General features: G+C 41.6%; 2 protein-coding genes and 1 long non-coding RNA gene across 17 annotated transcripts in view; 1 reads left to right on the top strand and 2 right to left on the bottom strand.

Moving 5' to 3' along the window:
* The first annotated feature begins 28 nt into the window (after positions 1 to 28).
* On the top strand, positions 29 to 8,564 carry LOC133244570 (uncharacterized). The gene is made up of 3 exons (XR_009735445.1): positions 29 to 115; positions 7,431 to 7,649; positions 7,919 to 8,564. It is a non-coding gene; the product is annotated as an uncharacterized LOC133244570 (long non-coding RNA).
* MAGOH (mago homolog, exon junction complex subunit) lies at positions 2,304 to 11,504 on the bottom strand. Its single transcript, XM_061411921.1, has 5 exons — positions 11,417 to 11,504; positions 8,443 to 8,501; positions 5,978 to 6,088; positions 3,665 to 3,747; positions 2,304 to 2,577 (listed from the first exon to the last, which is right to left on the bottom strand). The coding sequence occupies exons 1-5, from the start codon at positions 11,502 to 11,504 to the stop codon at positions 2,478 to 2,480; spliced, it is 441 nt and encodes a 146-aa protein (XP_061267905.1). The 3' UTR covers positions 2,304 to 2,477.
* Positions 11,505 to 16,803: 5,299 nt separating this feature from the next.
* Positions 16,804 to 22,086, bottom strand: part of LRP8 (LDL receptor related protein 8) — a 78,176-nt gene continuing 72,893 nt past the window's right edge. For 9 of the 15 annotated variants that reach the window (XM_061411906.1, XM_061411902.1, XM_061411903.1 and 6 more), the window contains 2 exons: positions 21,906 to 22,082; positions 16,804 to 19,683 (listed from right to left, as the gene is read on the bottom strand). In XM_061411906.1, the coding sequence (XP_061267890.1) occupies positions 19,645 to 19,683; positions 21,906 to 22,082 (216 nt within the window). In that variant the 3' untranslated portion in view covers positions 16,804 to 19,644. The remainder of the gene's footprint in view (positions 19,684 to 21,905; positions 22,083 to 22,086) is intronic. The other 6 variants (XM_061411909.1, XM_061411912.1, XM_061411918.1 and 3 more) reach the window with 2 other exon arrangements.

The following is a 22,086-nucleotide window of genomic DNA, read 5'->3' as shown; positions in this document are numbered from 1 at the left end:
TACGCGGGCCGCTGCTTTCCCAGTGCACCTGGTCTTTTATGCAAAGCTATCTTGAGGTAGTCTGAGACGCAATTAGCCGGTGTTTAGACCCGCGGAAGGCTTCCTCCAGCAATCGGTAATTAGATATTTACTGAACGGCAAGTTAGTTTGAGGGACATCGCACCAAACAAGACAGTTCTGCCCGACACCTCTGCCGGGTCCTCTCTTTTCTGCCTGCCTTCACCCAACCTCGCCCTGGCTCTCTGCCTGCCCGCCGAGGCGTCTTAGATCACGTCAGCTCACGCTGCCCAGGGCCGGCTTCGCAGATTTGAGAGACGGTGAAAGTGAAGTCGCTCAGTCGTGTCCGACTCTTGGCGACCCCATGGACTGCAGCCCACCAGACTCCTCCGTCCATGGGCTTTTCCAGGCGAGTACTGGAATCGGTTGCCATTGCCTTCTCCGTCCTGAGGTCTAGATTGTTTAACATTTGGAGCGACTCTTTATGATGTCTACTTTGCCACAAACTTACCTGATTGCCGCCAGGTACCCTTCAATAGCAGAGGGTGCACTGCAGACAGAACCCCGACATCTCAGGTCCCAGATCGGCTGCCCTTTTTCCATTCTTTTTTTTTTTTGCCCTGTGATCTTTGGAGGAAGCAAAGTAGGGTGGGTGGGTGGGTGGGTGTGTGTGTGTGTGACCCTGTGATTTTTTTTTTTTTTTCCCTCTCATTTATTTTTGGCTGTGCTGGGTCTTCATTGCTGCAGATGGGCTTTTTCTAGTTGCAGCAAACGGGCTAGTCTCTATGACTCATTAGTTGTTGGCACATGCGCTTAGTTGCTCCGAAACATGTGGAAATCTTCCCAGACCAGAGATTTAACTCATGCCCCCTGCGGTGCCAGGTGCTGGACCACCAGGGAAGTCCTGGGACCTGTGATCTTTGAAGGAGGTGAAGTAGGAGCATGTGTGTGTGTGTGTGAAGGAGGCAGAGTAGGGTGGGTGGGTGTGTGTGTGTGAAGGAGGCAGAGTAGACTGTGTGTGTGTTTGTGTGTGTGGAGGCCGAGTAGGGTGTGTGTGTGTGAAGGAGGCAGAGTAGGGTGCGTGTGTCTCTGTGATCTTTGAAGGAGTCAAAGTAGGGCGTGCGGGTGTGTGTTGGGGAAACACTTGCCCAGGAGTATTTGGGACCCGTCCCAAGTTGGCCAATCTTGAGCGATGTTGAGCTTCGCTTTATCACCTCCCCTCAAATGAAATTTAGCAAGATCATGCCCATTATCCGTTCAGGCAGCAGTTTGCCTAAGGAAGCCATGCAACCTAGCAGCAAGAAAAATTTCCTGCAGATCTACCTGCTGAACAAATCCCCACACTATCTACACCAACTAGGTCGCTTCTTAAATGGCTGCTAGAATTCTGACTTTAAAGGAATTATTGGAAAGTTTTTTCTGAAACTAGCCACTTTATCCCTCATAATGTATTAAACCAAGTATACTTCCCCATAGAGAAATAGTTTCAGATGTATCTATAAAGGTGATTTTAAAAACTCCAACCTCCGGCTTCCCTGGTGGCTCAGTGGTAAAGAATCCACCTGCCAATGCAGGAGACATGGGTTTGAACCCTGGTCTGGGGATCCAACATGCTGCAGAGCAACTAAGCCCACGCACCACAACTATTGAGCCTGTGCTCTACAGCCCAGAAATCACAACTACTGAGCCCATGTGCCACAACTACTAAACCTGTGCCCTAGAGTTCGTTCTCCACAACAAGAAAAACCACCACAATGAAAAGCCCCAGCAATACAAGAGTAGCCCCTGCTCTCCACAACTAGAGAAAAGCCCGAGCAACAAAGACTACCACAGCCAAAAATAAAAATAAGTAAAAAAAAAACCACAAAAAAACCCTCCAACCTCAATTATACCTCAGTAAAGCTCGATGAAAAAAAAAACATCAACCATACCATTTTACTCCCTAAAAAATTAATACTTCATTAATACCAAATATCTAGTGTTTAAATTTTCTTACTGATGGCAATTTTACATTTCCTGAATCATGATCCAAACAGGGTTTGAACATTGTATTATGTGATTACATGTCTCTCAAATCTCCATTAACATTCCCACTCCATCTCCATTTGTTTACAGCTTATTTTTTTTAAAGAAATCAGATCACTTACCCTGGAATCTCCATATTGATTGGATTTCCACTGTTATTTTTTAGCATGTTTCTCTGATCTTTTACTTCCTATAAACTCGTAGTTTTATGTACAGAGTTGATTAGATTTTTGGCAATACTTCACATAAGAAGCTAGTGTTAAAAAGTAATTCGAGACAAGTTCACATGTTCAGGTCTTTATAAAATAAAAAAAATGCATTTTGTTATGTATTTATTAAAGACAATCATTTATAGTTTATAAAAAAAATATTGCCCTGATATACACAAAAATGTCTAGATAATGGTAATTAAAAGCAGCACTCCCACCCCCCTTGTGTCCACACCAATGTTCCATCTAGATTGGCTTAATCTTGAAGTGTAATCCAATAAGACTGAAGACCAAACACTTCAGGTCCTGGACAAGATAATAAAATACTCGTAAGCCTTCTGGATCCCTGTAATGCAAGAGGAAAAAATGTTTAAAAAGCTGAAAAAACTCAGCAAAAAATACCATTTAATAACCCAGATTATTTATGTACCAGGGTATTCCTCATAAGAGGTATTTACAGAATTAAAACTTTGAAAACAACCAAATGTCCAAAAATAAGAAAAAGTCTGTATACATTAAAATGGAATATTAAGAAGTAATTTAAAATGTTAAGGTTTTTTAAGAAGGAAATGCTTATATTAAGTAGAAAAAAGTCATGATTAAACAGACTGTTGATCTCAATTCATTTTTTGTGCTTTAAAAGACTATTTTTTAAAGCACAGGAAAAAGACAGAAATACTTTAAGATTAATGGTTATCTGATAATTTTATGGGTGATTTTCACCTTTCTACATTTCTGTATTTCCTATATTTTCTACAGTAAGCATGTATTACTTTCAGAATTAGGAAAACTTCCTTTTTAAGAGGTAGTGCTAAGCAGGACCAAGAGACTCACTCAACCTTACTACAGCATAACTGGGTAAGAACAAGGAGATTGTTCATAGGAAGACAAATATGTCCAACATGTACTAAAAGTGAACTGTATCTAATCCCAAATCCTCAAAGCACAAGAGCCAAAGAGGCTGCCAAATTCTAATGATTCTGTGTGGCATAGAGATTCATGTCTCAATAATTTACCGTGACAAAAACGAATTTTTTAATTTGTATTCTAAATGATTTCAAGTTTTACTACAGTCAGGCTTTAAGATGTGCAATCTGAATAACCAACACTGAGGAAGGTACCCAGACTCACTGATTTCATAGGTTATTTCCAGCAGTTGTTTTTTGTGTTTTGGCCAGATTCTTACCCACTTTGGCTGCTCCTATGGCATTACTCTCTGGGTGTATCACCGACAAGTGCTACTGACGACAGCTGACTAAAACTCCAAAAGCAAAAGGAGCAAGCCCTTGAAGATAATCTGGGAGTCTCTCTGTTGAGGGGCAAAGCTGGCCAATTCTTAGACTGGTACCATAACAGTCTCAATTTGATCATGGGTTTCATATCAGCATGCTCGAAAACAGACATATCTGTATATAAGGATCATGTGTACTTACTTGGATTGATTGACATCAATAAGGGAACCAATTTTTGATGTTGTGAAAGAAATGTGTTCGTCGCCAATGACAATTTCAAGCTCCTAGAAACATTGAAATAAGTATCAATCTGAATTGGTTTTTCATCACACAGGAGAAGGGTTCATCATCTTCCAAATCACATGAACTCTAATACAGATGGCCACATTACCAAGACCAGCCTGAGCCCTAGACTGTACTGGGTACTAGAAACATAGAGATAAATGGTACGACATAAATACTGGTTTAGTGCTTAAGTAGCTTTTACTCTTAGTTGTGTCTGTGAGGCTCCACATTTGGAAGAATTTACATTGTGTTCCATATAGGAGTTTTCATTGTTAACAATGTGGAATAACATGTATAAACCTGTTTTACAATTACCAAGCATCTTAACTTTTAAGGGCAACAATGGGACAAGGAAAGGAATTCCAGACCTTGAGTTAATCCCAGCTTTCTCACTTACTAGTTGTATGCCCTTGGGCCTGAATTCCTAAAGAATGGAACAAGTACCACAATCTTAAAAGAAAAAAAAAATCTATTGGGTGGGGAATAGGAGGGGGAGGTCTGTGGGACAGATCAGCAAAACCAAAGATTTCTGCCCTTGTGGAACTTATAACCGATTGAGTTCTACTTCTTTTGTTTTTAAAAAATATTTAATTAATTTATTTGGCTATGCTGGTCTTCATGCAGGATCTTTAATTGAGCCATGTGGGATCTAGGTCCCTGAGCAGAGACCGAACCCGGGCCCCCTGAATTGGGAGCATGGAGTGTTAGCCACGGGACCACAGGGGAAGTCCCCTGAGTTCTACTTCTTAACATTCAGACTTGAAAGTTAATATTTTGTTGTACTTGTGTCAGATTTCTTTTTCAAGAAATATTGCAGTTTAGACCCACCTCCCACTGTATTCTTCCTGCATGCCCAGAAGTTGGAATGTATTCTTTCCACTCATGGTTTTAGATTACATTCAGTTTTTTGTTTTTGGCCACAGGGCATGGCTTGTGGGATCTTGGTAGTGAAAACGCCAAGTCCTAACCACTGATCACCAGGGAATCTCCGTATTGAGTTAAAATTGGTTTGTTACATAAGTACAATATTCTGTTTCTACTTCTGTATTATACTGCGCTAACCACCAAAAATTTAAGTTTCTGTCACCATACAGTTGATTCCCTTTACAAATTTTGCACACCCAGCCCCTTCCCTCTAATAACCACTACTCTGTTTTTTGTATCTATGTGGTTCCAGTTGGTTTGTTAATTTATTTTGGTTTTTGTTTGTTTTCAACAAAGTTTTTATATGTAGATCAAGTTCATTATTTTTAGATGCTTTAGAATATTTCATCATCATGCATAAGGAAAACCAAACAAGACAATTTCAGACAATGATAAATGCTATGAAGACAAAAACCAGATCTTATTTAAGTGATAAGAAAAGGCATTTTAGATTAGATAGGCTCTTAAGACATCACTGAAGAAGTGACATTTGAAGACCTCAATAATAAAGACAGTCTCAGATAGAATGTTCCAGGCAATATGTAGCAGATGTAAAGGTTCTAAACTAAGAAGTACCTAGGTGAATCTGAGTAACAGAAATAAGACCAATGAGATTTAAACCCAGTGAGAGATGGTGAAAATGGTAGAAGGTAAGCTGGGAGTTCAGATTTTATTTTAAATGTGGTGGGAAGCCAGAGTTTAAAATCAGTGGAATACATAAACAAATTTACATTTTAAAATATTACTGTCACTCCAGGAAAGAAAAAATGGGCTCTACAGGACAAAAGAAGGGACAATGAAATCAATTAGAAGTTGGAAGGCAGCATTAAAGTAGAAAGAAGAATCTTTCCTATTAATTTGGTCAAATACAACAGTGGCTTTTATTTTTTAATTACCACAATGTTTTCAGAATAAATATCCAAGCCAGAAGATAGACTTAGTTGCTGGCATGACTTTCCATTACATTGCTGACATGACTATGTTTTATTTATCTTGCCATCTTTGCAACATTTTGTCCATAGTGGTTACTCAGTAAGAAATGTGGGTAGCAAATACTCTCAAGAAGCGGGAGGTGGACCAGAAGAAGAAATCCAGGGCTGGGCTCCAGGTGGTCAGCAGCTCCACCTGCTGTCCCTGTCCTCCGTGTGGGCTTCGTGCTGCCTTAGACCAAGGTGCTGGTGACCTGCTCGGTGTAGGGCCCAGAACACACATACACACTGAGTACATTCAGTGTCATATGCAGAGCAGGAAGCTTTATCTTATTTGTAAGATTTCTGCACTGTGGCTAGTTGCTAAAACACTCACCTGCCGGCCCACTCGGTCAGGAGGAGGCCACAAGGCATCATCCTCTTTGGTAATTTCACTGTCATCAATTATTCTCTTCAGTTCCTCCATCACACTTTTATGTACATAAGCCTGAAAGCAAGTTAAAAAACAGAATTCAAATTGTATCTCTAAGCAGCATTCTGACTCAGATAGTGATGAAAGATTAAAAAAAAAAAGACTAATGAAGATTTATTTCTGGCACCTCTGTAAATGTGAAGCCATTCCAGCTTGACTTCGGCATGTAAGAGGATGGCAGGGTCAGAAGTGTCCAGTGACTACACCTCAATCCCACATCTAGTTGTTTCTGTTTCTTGGTACATCCTGTTCATCTGGACCTATTCCTTGCCTACCTGCATACCTGAGCCCCAAAGAAAGATCTGTGAGTAACTCGGGCTATTTTAAACTAAATGACATGCTTCTGAAGAGCAGACACATGTCTTTTACATTTTACATATTACTACACATTAAAAAAAAAGTGAGGATGCTGACATGTATGGCTAAGCATAATACTGATTGCTAATATTACAGTATGAAAATATACTATTAAGACATTTCCAAATGTGACAAAGCACTTAAAAGCAAAGAATGGCTTTAATGAAGTTCAATGGTGTGGTAGAAATCACACCAAACACGGACTTCACAAAGGCAGGCAGAGGTCTAAATTCCTGCTCAGTTTCTTAACTCGAAGGGTAACTTTGAACAAGCCCCATAATTAATATATAGGTCTTCAATGTCTTATCTGTAAAGGATATATACACACCCATCATAGAGGCTTACAATAGGGGTTAAAATAGGACTACAGATGTAGTACCTAGTGTCCTGACTAGAATCTAACATGCATTCAATGATGTTAAGTGCTTTCCCACACTCCTTTTTGCCTACTCAAATGCAAATTAAAAGAGCTCTCTTGAGTGCTAGGTACCAGGGAATGCAGATGATACCACCCTAATGGCAGAAAGTGAAGAGGAACTAAAGAGCCTCTTGATGAAGGTGAAAGAGAGTGAAAAAGCTGGTTTAAAACTCAACATTCAAAAAACTAAGATCATGGCATCTGGTCCCCTCACTTCATGGCAAACAGATCGGGATAAAATGGAAACAGTGACAGACTTTATTTTTTTGGACTGCAAAATCACTACAGACAGTGACTGCAGCCATGAAGTTAAAAGACACTTGCTCCCTGGAAGAAAAGCTATGACAAATCTAGTTCAGTTCAGTTGCTCAGTCGTGTCTGACTTTTTTCGACCCCATGGACTGCAGCACGCCAGGCCTCCCTGTCCATCACCAACTCCCGGAGTCTACCCAAACTCATGTCCATTGACTCGGTGATGCCATCTGTCGTCCCCTTCTCCTCCCGCCTAGACAGCATATTAAAAAGCAGAGACATCAGTTTGCTGACAAAGGTCCATATAAACAAAGCTACTTTTTTTTTCAGTAGTTATATACGGATGAGAGAGCTGAACTATAATGAAGGCTGAGCGCCAAAGAATTGATGCTTTTGAACTGGGTGCTGGAGACTTGAGTCCCTTGGATAGCAAGAAGATCAAACCAGTCAATCATAAAGGAAATCAGTCCTGAATATTCATTGGCAGGACTGATCCTGAAGCTGAAGTTCCAATACTTTGGCCACCTGATGCAAAGAGCCAACTCACTGGTAAAGATTCTGATGCTGGGAAAGATTGAGGGCAGGAGAAGTGGGCAACAGAGGATGAGATAGTCAGAGGGCATCACCAACTAAATGCACATGACTTTGAGCAAACGCTGGGAGATACTCTGGAAGTTGAGAAACTCTGGGACAGGGAAGCCTGGTGTACTGCAGTCCATGGGGTTGCACAGTCAGATATAATTTAGCAGCTGAACCACCACCACCAAGGAATAGATCAAACACTAAGTTAGTGGCGGGTATGTTTTCTGTTTTTTCAGATGAAGCAACTGAGACTTATCAACCTCAACCAGGAAATTTTCCCAAGGTCACATGTTAGTAAAAGATTCAAGGTTCAAAACCAAGATCTGCAAGACTTCAAATGATTACCAGTTATTGACTCATCACTATTAAAGAAAAAATAAACTAAAAGAAGATTTGAGAAAAACTTTAGAAGCCATCTACAGACACATTTATACTTTCCTATTCTTTATCTTTCAATATTACTCCCAGATTGGACTTCTCTGGTGGCTCAGACGGTAAAGCATCTGCCTGCAATCGCAATGCAGGAGGCCTGGGTTCAATCCCAGGTCAGGAAGATCCCCTGGAGAAGGAAATGGCATGCCATTCCAGTACTTTTGCCTGGAAAATCCCATGGATGGAGGAGGCTGGTAGGCTACAGTCCATGGGGTCGCAAAGAGTTGGACACGACTGAGCGACTTCACTTTCATTACTCCCAGAAAGAATAAAAACAGGACACAAGGCTAAATGGTAGTGAACGAAAGGCCTTTAGACAATTCATTACCTCTTTTCTGATCATGACATCATTTTTGTAATTGCTGTTGTTGGCATATCTCAATTTCCCTGTGAAGGACAAAAAACAAATTCAACATATAATAAAAACATAAAGAAAGCGTCATTAGCCTACCAAGACTATCAGCTATTGCTTAAAATGTATCCTAACTTTCTCTTCAAAGTGTCTAATAGTTTTAGTATTTACATCTCTGGTGTTTCAACAATACTAGTCTTTTCACTTTAGGCTTTGGTGAACAAAAAAATGTCACCTGCCTTATCAGTAAACAAAGGATGTTGCAGCCATTAAGCCATCAGCCACTGCAGCTACACCACCCCCAGCCCCCTCCCTATGGGTGCACCCTGAGGGGATTCAGGATGTTGAAAATAGGATACTGGCCCTGGACAGTTAAGGTGTATATCAAAGGAATGATTTCAATGAGCCTAGCATCCTCCCATACAAAGAAAAATGCAAACTTCATTAACTTTAGATGTCTGGTATTTGATTAACAGTAACCTTTAGATGTTCTACCTGTTTTTTGGTTTTTTTTTTTTTCCCCTCTAAAACCTCCTATATATCCTGGCTCATCCCTCACCTCTTCAGAATAGTCCCTCAAATAGTCCCTCAAAGCTATCCCTGACAGCCTATCTCCCAGGCTTAAGTCCCCAGTGTTTCCACTGAATAAAACAATTCTCAAACTTTAAGTTATGGATTTTTCCCCCCAGTGAACACTATTAAATAACCTTCTAGCCAAAAATACAGCTGACAATGATTTACAATTCTTGCAAAAGGCAGCTCAGGTGTGATAAAAGAACAGACTCTCTTGTGACTGGCAAATCATATCTCAGCAGGTTAATGTCCTCAGCTGAAAATAGGAGTGATTGATAACCTACCTGCACACAGGGCCTTCAGAGGCTTAAAAGAATCGTGAAAGTTTCTGAAAACTATAAAATGGTTTTTACATATATTAACATGTGACTGTGAAACACTAATCTACTCCTTTTCTAAACATGATAGAAAAGCTGTGGTTTTATTATTGAGCATTTTTGGTATACAAGGCCCTCTGTGACATTGTTCATCAAACAGGCTGATTTGGGTATATATGGTGGATATGAAGAAGATAAAAGGAAATAGAGGAGATAATTTTTTCCGTATAGAAGGCACACTAAAAAGAGTCAAAATAACTGATGCCTTACTGCACTGTGTCTCTGTCTCAAGTCTCTCTCCATTCAGTTCATTCTCCATAGAGTGGACAGAGTGAAACAGTTAACAGATGGATCCAATTAGGTCACTCTAATATTGACATTTTAATACTGACAACGGCTCCTCACTACCTTCTTGATAAAGTCCAAAATCCTCAATGTGGCTTCCTGCTAAGCTGAGCTCATTTCCAGCCTCATTCCTACAACAGGACTCTCACATAGAGCTGGGGTTAATCAAAATACAGTTCACCCTTAAACAACGTAGGGGTTAAGGGCATCCACCCTCTACACAGTCAAAAATCTGAGTATAACTTAATAGTCTGCCAGCCTTCTGCATCTGTGGTTTCTCAGTATCTACAGTTCCTCATCCTCAATTCAACCAACTGTGGATCAGGTAGTACCACAGTATTTATTAGGATTACTAAAAAAATCTGTGTATAAATGGACGCCTGCTATTTGAAACTTGTTCCAGGGTCAACTGTTTTGGTTTCTGCCTGAAACATCCCATGCACCTTTTGGGTTTTCAGCCTCTTTGCTGTTAATGCTGTCCAAAATGCGTTCTTGACCCATCTGTCTAACTAACTCCTACACATTACTAAAGACTCATACTCTCCACCCAGGTCATCTTATGCAGGAAGCCTTCTTTGACTCGAAGGCTAGGTTAGGTGCCTTCTTTCTGCTCCCAGAGTCTTTTCTGTTTCTTTCTATAACACCTTATACACTGTCTTATCATTGTTAACAAAACTTTCTCAAATTGGGCTTGTCAGTTCATTCACGGGGTCCCAAAGAGTCGGACACGACTTAGCAACTGAACTACAAGGAGTTCATCTTTGTGCCTCCATTTAGTGGAAGCTTTCTGTCATCTTTCACTTCTTTTCCTTCACCATATTGATCCCTCACCAAATCCTATCAATTGGCAAAGTCCTATTGGTTCTGCCTCCAACTGTATCCTAAATCCTTCTCTACTTTTACTATCACTCTAGTTCTAACCAACATCCTTTTTCTAACAATTGTAACCATCTCCTGTTAAGTAGTTTTCATTCTTGCCCATTCTGCACCTAATAATTACAATACTTTCTCAAGAATAGATTACACCTCTGCTTAAAACTTTCCAATTGCTTCCTGCTGCACTTAGAAAAAAAAAAAAATCCAAACTCACCAAGACTATATGGTGTGGCCCCTGCCTACCTAATTGACATCATCTCCTACTATTCTCCCCAGAGTTCACTACTCTTCAGCCACAATGGCCACTTGAAACATGCCTAGCTCATCTCTGCCTAGAACGTTCTTTTCCCGAGATGGCACCTTGTCAATCAGAGCTCAGCTCAAACATCGGCTCTTCAGCGAGTTCTCCAATAGCTATCCTTCTTAAAAGCGGCCCATCAGCAATTGTTCCATCATTTTATTTTCTGAACACTCAACACTATTTGGGATATTTTTTTGTTTACGATCTCCCAGCAAAAGAATACAAGCTCCACGAGGGAGGAAGTCTGTTTATCATTCACTCCTACACCCCAGATTGTGGAAGTGAGACTGGCACAGATAGGCGCTCAAGAAAGGTTTGTTGAATAAAGCAATATGGTCAAAATCGTCACTAAACAGAAGCCCTAGCACACGGACTGAAAGAATCAGTGGGGCGGACAAGGATCGTTCCTTCCAAATCGGCGCCTCACAGCCATCGGTCCCTTCCTCTAGTTCTTCGTACATTCCGGATCCCCGGCCTCCCCACTCGCCCACCCCCAGGCCTAGACCTCGCTCCCGGGAAGCCGGGACGCTTCTCTCACCGTCGGGCCGGAATTCAAATTCCAGGAATTCGTGGCCGAATTTGCCTTTGTGCCCCACGTAGTAACGCAGGTAAAAGTCACTCTCCATGGCTCGCAAAGCAGATCCAAGACCGAACTTTTAAGAGCAAACCGCACCACCACTAAAGGCGCCCGACATTGACGTTTACAGCGGCGCGAGGAAGTGACGTTAGGAAACGTCATCGCGCGTCACGGAGCGACCCCTCCCTCTCTCCTCCCACTTCCGGAGATGGGACCAGGCGACTTCTCCCATCCCGGCGAAAGAAAGCCCCTTTCCCCCGGAGGCGGAGTCGGTTCAGCCCCGCCCCCTCGGCCTGCGACCGGAAGAGGCTGAGGGCTGTTGATCAGTGTCCCTCTGGGGCTTGAGGCCCAGGCTCCAGTTTCATTTAGGATACCCAACAGTGTGAGTTGGAATAGGTCCTTCACCGTCTCTGAACCTAGGTCGTCCCATCAGTAAAACAGGGTTAAAGGGTCCGACCTCTCGGGAGAACGCAGCGCGCCTCGGCGCGTCTCTAACGTTGGCTCCGACTGAACTCTGCTGTTTAAAAATCAGTTCAAGAAAACTTCTCAGCGACGCGTTCCCTAAATCCGCAGTGGAGCTTGCCTTTTTTTTTTTGGCTACAAACTCTCCCGCACTTATTCTCCATTTTATCTCTTTCTACTTCACTTTTTCCCCTTTCTGCCTCACTGGTCTCTAGATGAGGTGTTGTCAGTAGGAGTTAAGTTTTGAATGTTTGATCTCCCACTCTGCCCGCGCAATTGAATCGCCTCGGACGGAGCGCCTAAAAAATACTAGTTCCAAACCAATCAGCCAAAATCTTCCACAGTGGACCTGTTGTGTGTTTATTTTTTCTCCACAGTTTGAATCAGGACTGTGAACTGCTGTCCAGGAAGCTCTTGTGTTTTCAGGCCTAAGTGGTTGACTGCGAATGTTTTCTCGGCTGTGGAAAATTTTTTCCTCCTTGATTAGGCCAAGGGCAACCAAACTTAATTATTAGAAGCCTGCTTTAACTCATCGAAGTTCCAGCCAGATGGAAAACGGAATTGTTTCTAGAGACAGTGCTGAAATGGCATCATTTTGAGGGCCTGCGAAAGAGTCAGATGCGACTGAGCACGCGCGACTATAACACTGTTCTGTCTTCAGGCTAGTGGTCCCTGAATATCATTCCCAATCTTGCCGTTACTGCTTTTCTCTCTGAAAAAGTATTGATAACAGAATGAAGAGTGGGTGCTGGGGCGGGGGTGTGGGTGAGGGGAATGTCACTGATGATCTGTGTTAAAATAATCCCTCGTGTGACAGTGATTCACTGTGACCAAAGGTAAACTGATTAAACTTTTTGGACCTCAGGTTTCTTATCTTTAAAATGAGCATAATAATGTTACACATCTGGCAGAACTATTGCAAGGATAAAAAACAATGTCTTGGAAATTGAAAAATACTTTTCAAACTCCAAATTGCTATAAGGCATCTTCTTAAAAAAACACTGGATGTGGGTGGTAACAAGGGACTTGTATAAAAAAGATAAGGGATCACTTAATAAATGTCAGCCCCTAGGCTGAGTGTGTTTACGAGTGCCCTTTCTTTGAATTTTCACAACAGTCTTGAGGTGGTAATAATGAGTTAAGTATTTAGAGACATTGGGTAATTACCACAGGGTTATTTTCCAAAAGTGAAATTATAAAAATTATAATGTAATTGATGAATCTGGGCATCTGGAGACATGGCAAATATCAAAAAGGGATGAGAAAATTTAAAGGACACCCAACTCCAATCAAGCTGTAAGGAAATTTCAGGCTTGGGGGTATGAAACCACATAGTAAAGTATAGCTGAAGGAGCATGATCTATGTATCTAATGTGTCTGAGGTTAGCATAATTTACTGTGTGTCATGCTGGGAATACAGTGATGGCAGTCAAGGAGCATACAAGCAATTATAATGTAGGCATCAAATTTATAAGTAGGGGAAGCACAGAAAACTATGGAAGCTCATGCAGTGGCTCCTAGTCCAGTCTAAGGGACTAAGTTAAGTCTTCCTGAAGAAAATGTTTCAGACAGAGGGCCCAGAACTTTTTGGTTATAATACAGAAAAAAAAGTTGAAAGTATAGTAATGAGGTTGGAGAAGAGGTACAAGACTATTCACGAAGGACATTATAACCCATGTTAAGGAGTTTGGGTTAAAACCCAAGGCTTTTGGATTTAAATGCCAGGAAAACAGATGAAGGGCTTTAAGCAGGAAAGTGGAAAGGGGTGTTGGTGACAAGACCTATTGCATTCTAGAAAGATCACTCTGTCTGCAATGTTGTAGACTGGACTGTAAAATGGAAAGATTAGAAGAATGAAACTCACAGACAATGGAGATTAGGATGAAGCCAGAAAGGTAGGGGAAAAATCAGGAGTATGGTATCATGGAAACCAAAATAAGAGTACTTTAAGACAGGAGGGCCAACAGTGTTATATGCTGCTTCTAGGTCAAGAAAGAAAAGGATTGAAAGTATTTCCAAGGTTTATAATTAAGGAGATCCTGGGTCACCTTGGTAAAAACAACCTCATTGGCATGGGAGTGGGAGGCAGAGTATTGGAATACAAGTAGGCAAAATTTGTTGTAGAAGCACAGAGTTATCTAACCTTACGAGTTAGGTCTGAGTCTGAGAGAACAGAGAAGGCTCCCTAAGCATAGTACTCAGGACAAATAGGAGTTAAGCCAGATGAAGAGAGAGAGAGAAGGAAAATTGAGGCAGAGAACACCACATGTGCTACATGTATTTTGGGGGCACTAAACATAACTTAGCCAACAAAGGTCCGTCTAGTCAAGGCTATGGTTTTTCCAGGGGTCATGTATGGATGTGAGACTTGGACTATAAAGAAAGCTGAGCACCGAAGAATTGATGCTTTTGAACTGTGGTGTTGAAGACTCGAGATTCCCTTGGATTGCAAGGAGATCCAACCAGTCCTTCCTTAAGGAGATCAGTCCTGGGTGTTCATTAGAAGGACTGATGCTAAAGCTGAAACTCCAATACTTTGGCCACCTCACGCGAAGAGTTGACTCATTGCAAAAGACTCTGATGCTGGGAGGGATTGGGGGCAGGAGGAGAAGGGGACGACAGAGGATGAGATGGCTGGATGGCATCACCGACTCAATGGACATGAGTTTGAGTGAACTCCGGGAGTTGGTGATAGACAGGGAGGCCTGGCGTGCTGCGATTCATGGGATCGCAAAGAGTCGGACACGACTGAGCAACTGAACTGAACTGAACTGAAACATAACTGTTGACTTTGGGCAGTGTCTTCATTCTTTTTCTCATCTCTAAAATGGGAATGATAATATTGAGAGTCTTTATCTCACCAGATTGCTCACTCCCCACTCAGTAAAGCATCACAGTACTTTCAGATTTAATAAAAGGAATTTAATCTCTCTCTAGAAACAGTGCACCGAGTTTGCAAATGTCCACATTTGGTTTTTAGTTCACCAAGATGATGTCAGTACAACTAGTGAGATGCAGCACATCACCCCTTGCCTCTGGAAGAGAAACCAGGTTGCAAAGGGGACTGAGTACAGAAGCTAAGGGAACTCAGAAGGACAAAATAAAAAGCGGAAATGGTTAGTGTGACCCAACATTCTAACATGCCTGTTACATCAAATATGATCATTTAGGGGTGTTCGGGGAAGACAAACAAGGAAAATTCATTTGGGTACAATGGGATGGAGTCTGCAAACCAGTACTTCACCTCACATCAACAACAGCTTGTATAGAACAAAATGCTATTTAAAACACATGGTTTGTACAGATATCTTCTCTTGTAATTTTTGTAAAAAAGTATCAAAACCTTCATGTCTTTAAATATATATATACACACACACATATACAGGTGGCTTTTTTAAAATTACTTTTCATAGCACAAAGTATTTGCAAATGTGAGGATTTCTGCTGATTCTCAACTATGCACATGGTGCATAGCCTGAATGAACAAAGCTTCCTGATTTCTTATGTTAACTGAAACTGTGAAGCTGTTAATTCCTCCACCTCAAAGTTGTCCACATCCTGAAAATCCTCGATACCCTAAAAATAGTGGGAAAACTCCAATACTCTTTGTGCATTGCCAGGAAAAGAAATGATTTACTCTGAAGCACTGAACCGATAACTCGTTTCTGTTTTGTGAAATGATGAGTGTGTAGCAGGATTGAGGGAGAGCAGAGAGGCTCTCATTCCTGTGCCCTTTCCCCATCCCTTCCAGTACCTGACTGGATAGTGCTGGGGGTCCCCTCTGTGGACACCGCATCTTTCAAAATTTCCAGTTTTCTTTTTCACAGTTGAGAAAGTCCCAGAGGCGCTTGACAACATGGAATGCTTCTGTGAAAATCCCACTGCCCTCACATCAGTCTTCAATGACCACGTCAAAACACTCTGACACAAATATATGAAAAGCAGTCACTATTTTCCTTTGGCCACAGGGTAGCTTGAGGGTAAAGACTGTCATGTCTGCAAAGTGCTTGCAACACATCCTGATCAATTTTCCGTGATGTACTTGGTGACTTACACAAAATAAATGACCAAGAAAATTTGATTAATTGAATCAGAAATTAAACAGAAGTATCCTATAAAGTGCTTACATTGAACCTATCTTTCCATCCAGCCTCATTTCTTGCCAAGTCTCCTTTGAGCCTTTTGTTCATTACAAATTACATTCAGTTCCTTAAAATCCTCATGCTGTTTCATGCTTGTGTCCCAGCTCAGTGTGTCCTCTGCCTGAAGCAGCCTGGACACCCCTACTTCATTTCTGAGCCTTAGCTTCGGTCTACTTTTCCTACAATGCCTTTCTTGACCCCATTCTTTATCTCTTCAGGTAGAAATGACCTCTCTCTCCTTTGTAACCTGATAGTACTAAAAAAAAAAAAAAAAACTACTTTTTTTGTTTGTTCCCACATATGTCTTCCTCTAATTGCTACTGTGAGTTCCATCAGGACAGAAAGCATTTGATTGACTTGTACATCTGCAGTACCTGGCACTTAGTTGGTACCTAGCAAATAGTTTCAGTGGATGAATATACATATTGCAATCACATAGACAGCTGGAGGGATGGATCATACTTATTGCTATAAATTTAAATCCAACCTCATTCTGAGGTTACAGTTTACCTCAACCTGTTTTATAATCATGCTCTCAAGAAGAAATACAATTTTAGTATCCTCTGTTTCTGGAAGACCATTTCTGCCAGGGCCTTCAAAATCCCATCAGAAAGATAGGCCCTAAGATAGGTAGCAGGTTTGATACAGTGTTCTGGCAGCCCAAAGTAGTCTCCTGGAAAAGGAAAGAGAGGAAAAGGACTTGGACTAGTTTCTTTTATATATATATATATATATATATATATATATATATATATATATATATATAAATGTCAGATAAATTGTCTAATCTTTGGGCCTTATCTCTAAACGCCCTTCCAGCTCTCTAGTCCAATGACTCTGTGATCCATTATTGGCTGTAGATATATGATGGCACAGGGGCAAAAGGCAACAGAAGTGGAACTACACCTCAAAATGCCTCCAAGAATAGGGAACGATGGACCTGACTCCTCAGACTTCATCTTATTTACTGCCACCCAACACATGAGTATTTCACAGTTTTTTTTTTTTTCTTTTTTCTGTAGGTTGCTCCCATAACAGCCTCTTCCAAACCACAGTTGTAGCATAGTCAGGAAACATGGGCAGAGGAGCCTGGCGGGCTATAGTCCATGGGGCTGCAAAGAGTCAGACATGACTGAGTGATTGAGCACATAGGTTCTTATGTCACAGGAAACATGGATGTCTCCTAGAGAGTTGTGTTTCATCACCATTTTGAGATTTCAGGCTGAACCATCCTGACCCCACTCATTATTCTGTCTTCAAAGGCCAGGATCTGACTGAACGTTTAGAAACTATGCATTAGTCACTGTTATCATTTCCTCGGAAATTCTGTTTCTTTGGAGGCAGGTTACAGGGAAAGTTGCTTGTTTTGTGTAAATTTCTGTGTTTTTACTTGCGTCATTTTTCTTCAGTCAAAAATAATTTTACTTTCCATTTCTGAAAGAATAGTAGTAAGTCATTGAGCTCCACAGGAGTTGTCCCTCTGTTCTTAAAATTCTGTTTGGTGTTGGTCATTCTATGTCAATTGCATATACCCTCTTGATGAGTGTTTCAGGACTATCCACACGTGTATATCATGAAGAAACTGCTTGCTTATGCAAAGCTTAGTGCCCAGGTTCCAGGACACAGTTAGGAGGCCAAGACCATGACTGATGTGGAGAAAGGTCCTAGGAAGAGGGTGATAGAACTCCAGAATCACTGCCTGCAAATTCAGAGGGTATCAAGCTGGTGAGACATCCAAGCTTCATTGAGTTGGAGGCAGCTCGAGAGTGGAGGGGAGGAATTTGCTTAAAAGTGTCAAGTTCCAGGTATGTTCAGGTTAGATACACGTCCTCTGCTCCTACTTACAGCACACATTTCCATGTCACATCTTGTCCCTGGTTGTCCAGTGGGTGTGAACTGGCAGAACATCTGAGTTAATAGAAGACCACACCTTGGATAAGAGTCAACTGGGACCGAATTCCTTCTGGGACTGTAAGATTATCTTTTCAATGGTAGACCCACAAAAAGAAAAGTGCACTTCTCCCCGCATCCCCCAAAACCCAGGAGAAGCAAAGTAAGTGTCCACAATGAAAAAAAAAAAATCTATACATATACCCAGAGTTTTCCTTTTATTTACAAAGCAGTAAACCAAATTCCTGTGTGAACATATATATCCAGTGTACTGTAATATTGTGTATGCCATTTCCTCCTCAAACAGGACTTTAGATTTGGCCACTTTTTCTGATTTAAGCCAAACAGCAGTTCATCTATGTAGACACATGATGGTAACAAACCTATGTATCACCTTAAACTGTTTTCCCCACCTTAAGGATGTGGCAGAGAATAAGGGGAAGGGCGAAATAGAGATTAATAAAACCTATTCCTCCGTCCTTATCCTCACCCATAGGATACTCAGAGGTAAGTGCCTGAGCCAGTCCCTAAAGTAAACTTGGGCGGTTCTAAAAACATATCCACTTAGCTCTTTCTAAGTAAGGATGGCACCCTCAGTATGCTTCAGAGAAAACAATGAATTCAATCCAAGTGTCCTGAAGGAAAATGAAGTTACTTGAAATGCTGAACTTTAAAACAAGGAGTAGCCGAGGTTCAGGAATGTTCTCACCTGAGCTTGCGAGAACTTTGCGTACTGTAAGAAGTCTGTGCACTGGCTTTAGCCACAGAAGAGAAAGCCCAGGTGAGAGCTACGGCAGCCCCTCATGAGCGGAGGGGCTCTTTTCTGACTGACTGGAGTCCCAGAAATAGACAGAGGCAGGAAAGATCTACCTCTTCCACTGCATGTTTGCACAAATCACGATAACTCTTTTCTGAGCCAAATTTACAAAGGCTTCTCTGAAAACTACAGATACCCCTCTCTTGTGGGTTGTTTTAAAATATACTTATCTTTATGTAACTGAACAACAGCCATAGGCGCGCCTCTTCTCTACAGACTTTCCTCTCACTCGCGTACACACAGAAACATAAATGCACACAGAGACCACATCATGGGCCAATCATACCAAAAATAAATACTCTCACGTCTCTAAATTACTTACAGAACTAATCTTGGTTTTGAAATATGTTAATAAATAACCTAAGTGGGAGAGGGAGTTGACGTGTCTTTTGTTTTTTTCTTTTTACTTATGTTGATGGATAGCCACAAAGCATTATCATTCTATTTACAAAAAAACAAAAAACAAAACATAACTCTGAAACCTAAAAAAGACCCTCCAAACCAAAAGCCCTCTGTAAATATAATTTTTAAATGATGAGTAAGCTACTGTACCATCGGCCCCATTTGGTTATGTACATCATGTTAGTCACTCAGCAGTAGCTATTCCATGAATTCTTCATGGGTAGTGCAACCAGTTAAAAAGTGTATAAAACATTATACATATAAAAACTCTCACATCCTTTGGATGTCTGCAGTTCATCATAACTTTGTGGTTACCTTTCTGCAACATAAATTTTAAAAATTACACACACACACACACACACACACATACATACACACAGACTCAAGGACAGAAACCCTTCCATCCAGGCATACACCATCCAGAGGGTAGTGCATGGGACTGAATTCCATGAGGCACGAAGGGAGTGGTCCCATCCTCAGGGCAGTCCATCATCTTCAAGGCTTAATGCCACTCGCTGGGGGAGACAGAGCAAAGAAGTCATCATTAGACCCACTGGAGCTAGCTATTGGATCACAACGTACCAGAAATTCTATTACTTTACAGGCAGTAGCTCACATACTCTTCAAACTACCTCAGAAGACAGGTCTGTCATATTTATTTTACAGATGAGAAAACTGAGATGCAATGAGCCTAAACAGCATTTGTCCTGGGTCACACAGCAAGTGGGTGAACTCAGTTTGAACCCAGATCTGTATGACTCCAGAGCTGTAGTTTTTTTCATCATTCTGTGCTGTCTCTGTAAAGAAGGGGGCTACAGAGATCTAAACTCTCTCCATCCTCCCTTTCAGGATTTTGCTGAATTTCAGTGGGTTAGCTTTGCAAATGTTTAATCCCAGGCCTCTTTAGTTACCTTTTTCTATCATACTGATCATAATCAGGAAGGTAATCAGCTGCACCCGTCCAACTAATTGTGTAGAATTGGAAGGCAATGGAGGTCAATTATGTTAACCCCTCTTTCCCTCACCCCTACTTTCTAGTCACTAGATACTCGACTTCCCTCTGCCACAAATGGGTGACCCTAGATGGTGAGACCACTAACCCCTGAGCCAGTCTATTCCACTGTAGACAGTAGATTTACATTCTTTCATATATTGACATGAGATCTGTTTCTTTATTTCTTCTGATGTTCCCTGATTCTCTCTCTTAGACTCAGAGAGTTCTACACAGACAACCCTTGAAATTTTCAGTTTGAATTCCCTTCCCTTTCTTCTGAGCGTCTTCTTCTCCAGGCACATCTAGCTCCCCCAACGTGGTCCTGATGTTATCCTATGCCCCACTCTTCCATTTCCTCAATACCCTCCTTTGGATAGACCCCATTGTTTTAAGATCTTTCTCATAGCTTTGTGAATTTGGGCTAGCCACTTTATCTCTCTGAGTCTTGGTTTCATCACCTTTTAAATGGGAATAGTAATAGGACCTATCAAATGAGATCAGGTATGTAGAGTGTTTAATATAGTATCTAACACATATGGGATCCAGAGTATTCTACATCAACCTAACCAGCATAAGATAGAACCAGACTAGCATTTTCCATTTCTGGACATTATACAAATCCACTGCCTTTCAAATCATCTTTGGCCTGTTTGTGATTTTGCATGAATGTCATGGCCTTGCTCCACTAAACTTCTACTGTGTTACCCTCCTCCTCAAGACAGATCTCCAGGCCAAAGGCAGGTCCCCGCAGTGATAGTGGAGCTACCCAAGAAGGGGCCAGGGGAGAGAAAAGGTTGTTGAGAACACTGATTTCCACAGCTTCAAGGCTAGATACTCTGAGATATAGCGGAAAGAGCATAGACTTTCGTGTACATACAGACAAGAGTGTGAATCCTGGTTCTGCCACTTCCTAGTTGTGATCCTAGGTAAGTTATTCAATTTCTCTGAGTCTCAGTTTCCTCATCTGCAAAATGGGGCTAATAATGTCAAGTATATAAGTTACTGTAAAGACTAAACAAGAAAATTTATGTAAAACACTGAGTAGTGTCTGAAACAGTAGATTCTTACTAAATGTCAATTTCCTCGCTCTCCTACTCTATTTCTCTGCGGCTGGCAGGAGCTTATTTCTCAGGCCTTAGTTTCATCAGGAATAGCTCCTCCTGAGTGACTGTTTCCTTCTCTGGAAACAGTGACACATCACACGTACAGGGAGCTTTGTAACTCACAAAGCATTCTCACATGTGCTATCTCACTTGCACTTAGGTCGTAAAGGGAATGGGGGTTATCATTCCCATTTTACAAATAAAAGTGAGCACACAGAAAGGACAGAGATCACAGGGCTGTGGAACAGTGAAACCGGGAGTCATCTCCTTACTCCAAGCTCAACATTCCTTCCACTGTGCCCTCTCTGATCTTTAAAAACTTGTTAAGCAACTGTTGGCTTGGACTGGCCGAGGTTAAGGACCCTCAAGGCCATCTGCTAACCCTCACTTGTCAAACTTATCTCCCATGTCTCCCCTTTATAGCTTTAGCAGCCATTCTGTCTGTCCTGCCCCATACTCAGTCATTTCTTCCACATGCCATTTCCTTAGTCTGCAACTTGCCCATCTTTCCTGTTTGCCCCAACACCCAGCTCACAATTTGCAGCCTTCCAGAACCAGAAAGCCTTCGAGGATTGGCTGCACCTGTCTGGTTCATGCCCTCACTCATCAGCCCCTCAGACTCAGAGTGGCACTGCCCTACCTTGCACTTGACGACAGGCAGCTCGGAAAGAGGGTTCTTCGGGAGTTGGTGCGGCTGTGACCTTGGTTCCCCCGGCAAGACAAAAAGCTCCTTGAGGGCAGGGGCTGGGTCTTCCAGTTCTCTGGTCTCCCCAAGACAGGGCTCTGCCCACAGTGGGTGATCAAAGCTGCTGATTGCCTGA

The sequence above is a fragment of the Bos javanicus genome, chromosome 3, assembly GCF_032452875.1.
Source record: "Bos javanicus breed banteng chromosome 3, ARS-OSU_banteng_1.0, whole genome shotgun sequence".
NCBI lineage: Eukaryota > Metazoa > Chordata > Mammalia > Artiodactyla > Bovidae > Bos > Bos javanicus.
Note: the sequence above shows the minus strand (reverse complement) of the source record. Positions and strands in the feature narration are given on the sequence as shown.

Excerpts from the sequence above, each read along its gene's own strand:
- MAGOH (XM_061411921.1), bottom strand. The coding sequence starts at position 11,504 with ATGGAGAGTGACTTTTACCTGCGTTACTACGTGGGGCACAAAGGCAAA. Across the intron at positions 8,502-11,416 it reads ATTTGAATTCCGGCCCGACG|GGAAATTGAGATATGCCAAC; the intron begins GTGAGAGAAGCG and ends TGTCCTTCACAG. Across the intron at positions 3,748-5,977 it reads CTGACCGAGTGGGCCGGCAG|GAGCTTGAAATTGTCATTGG; the intron begins GTGAGTGTTTTA and ends CAATGTTTCTAG.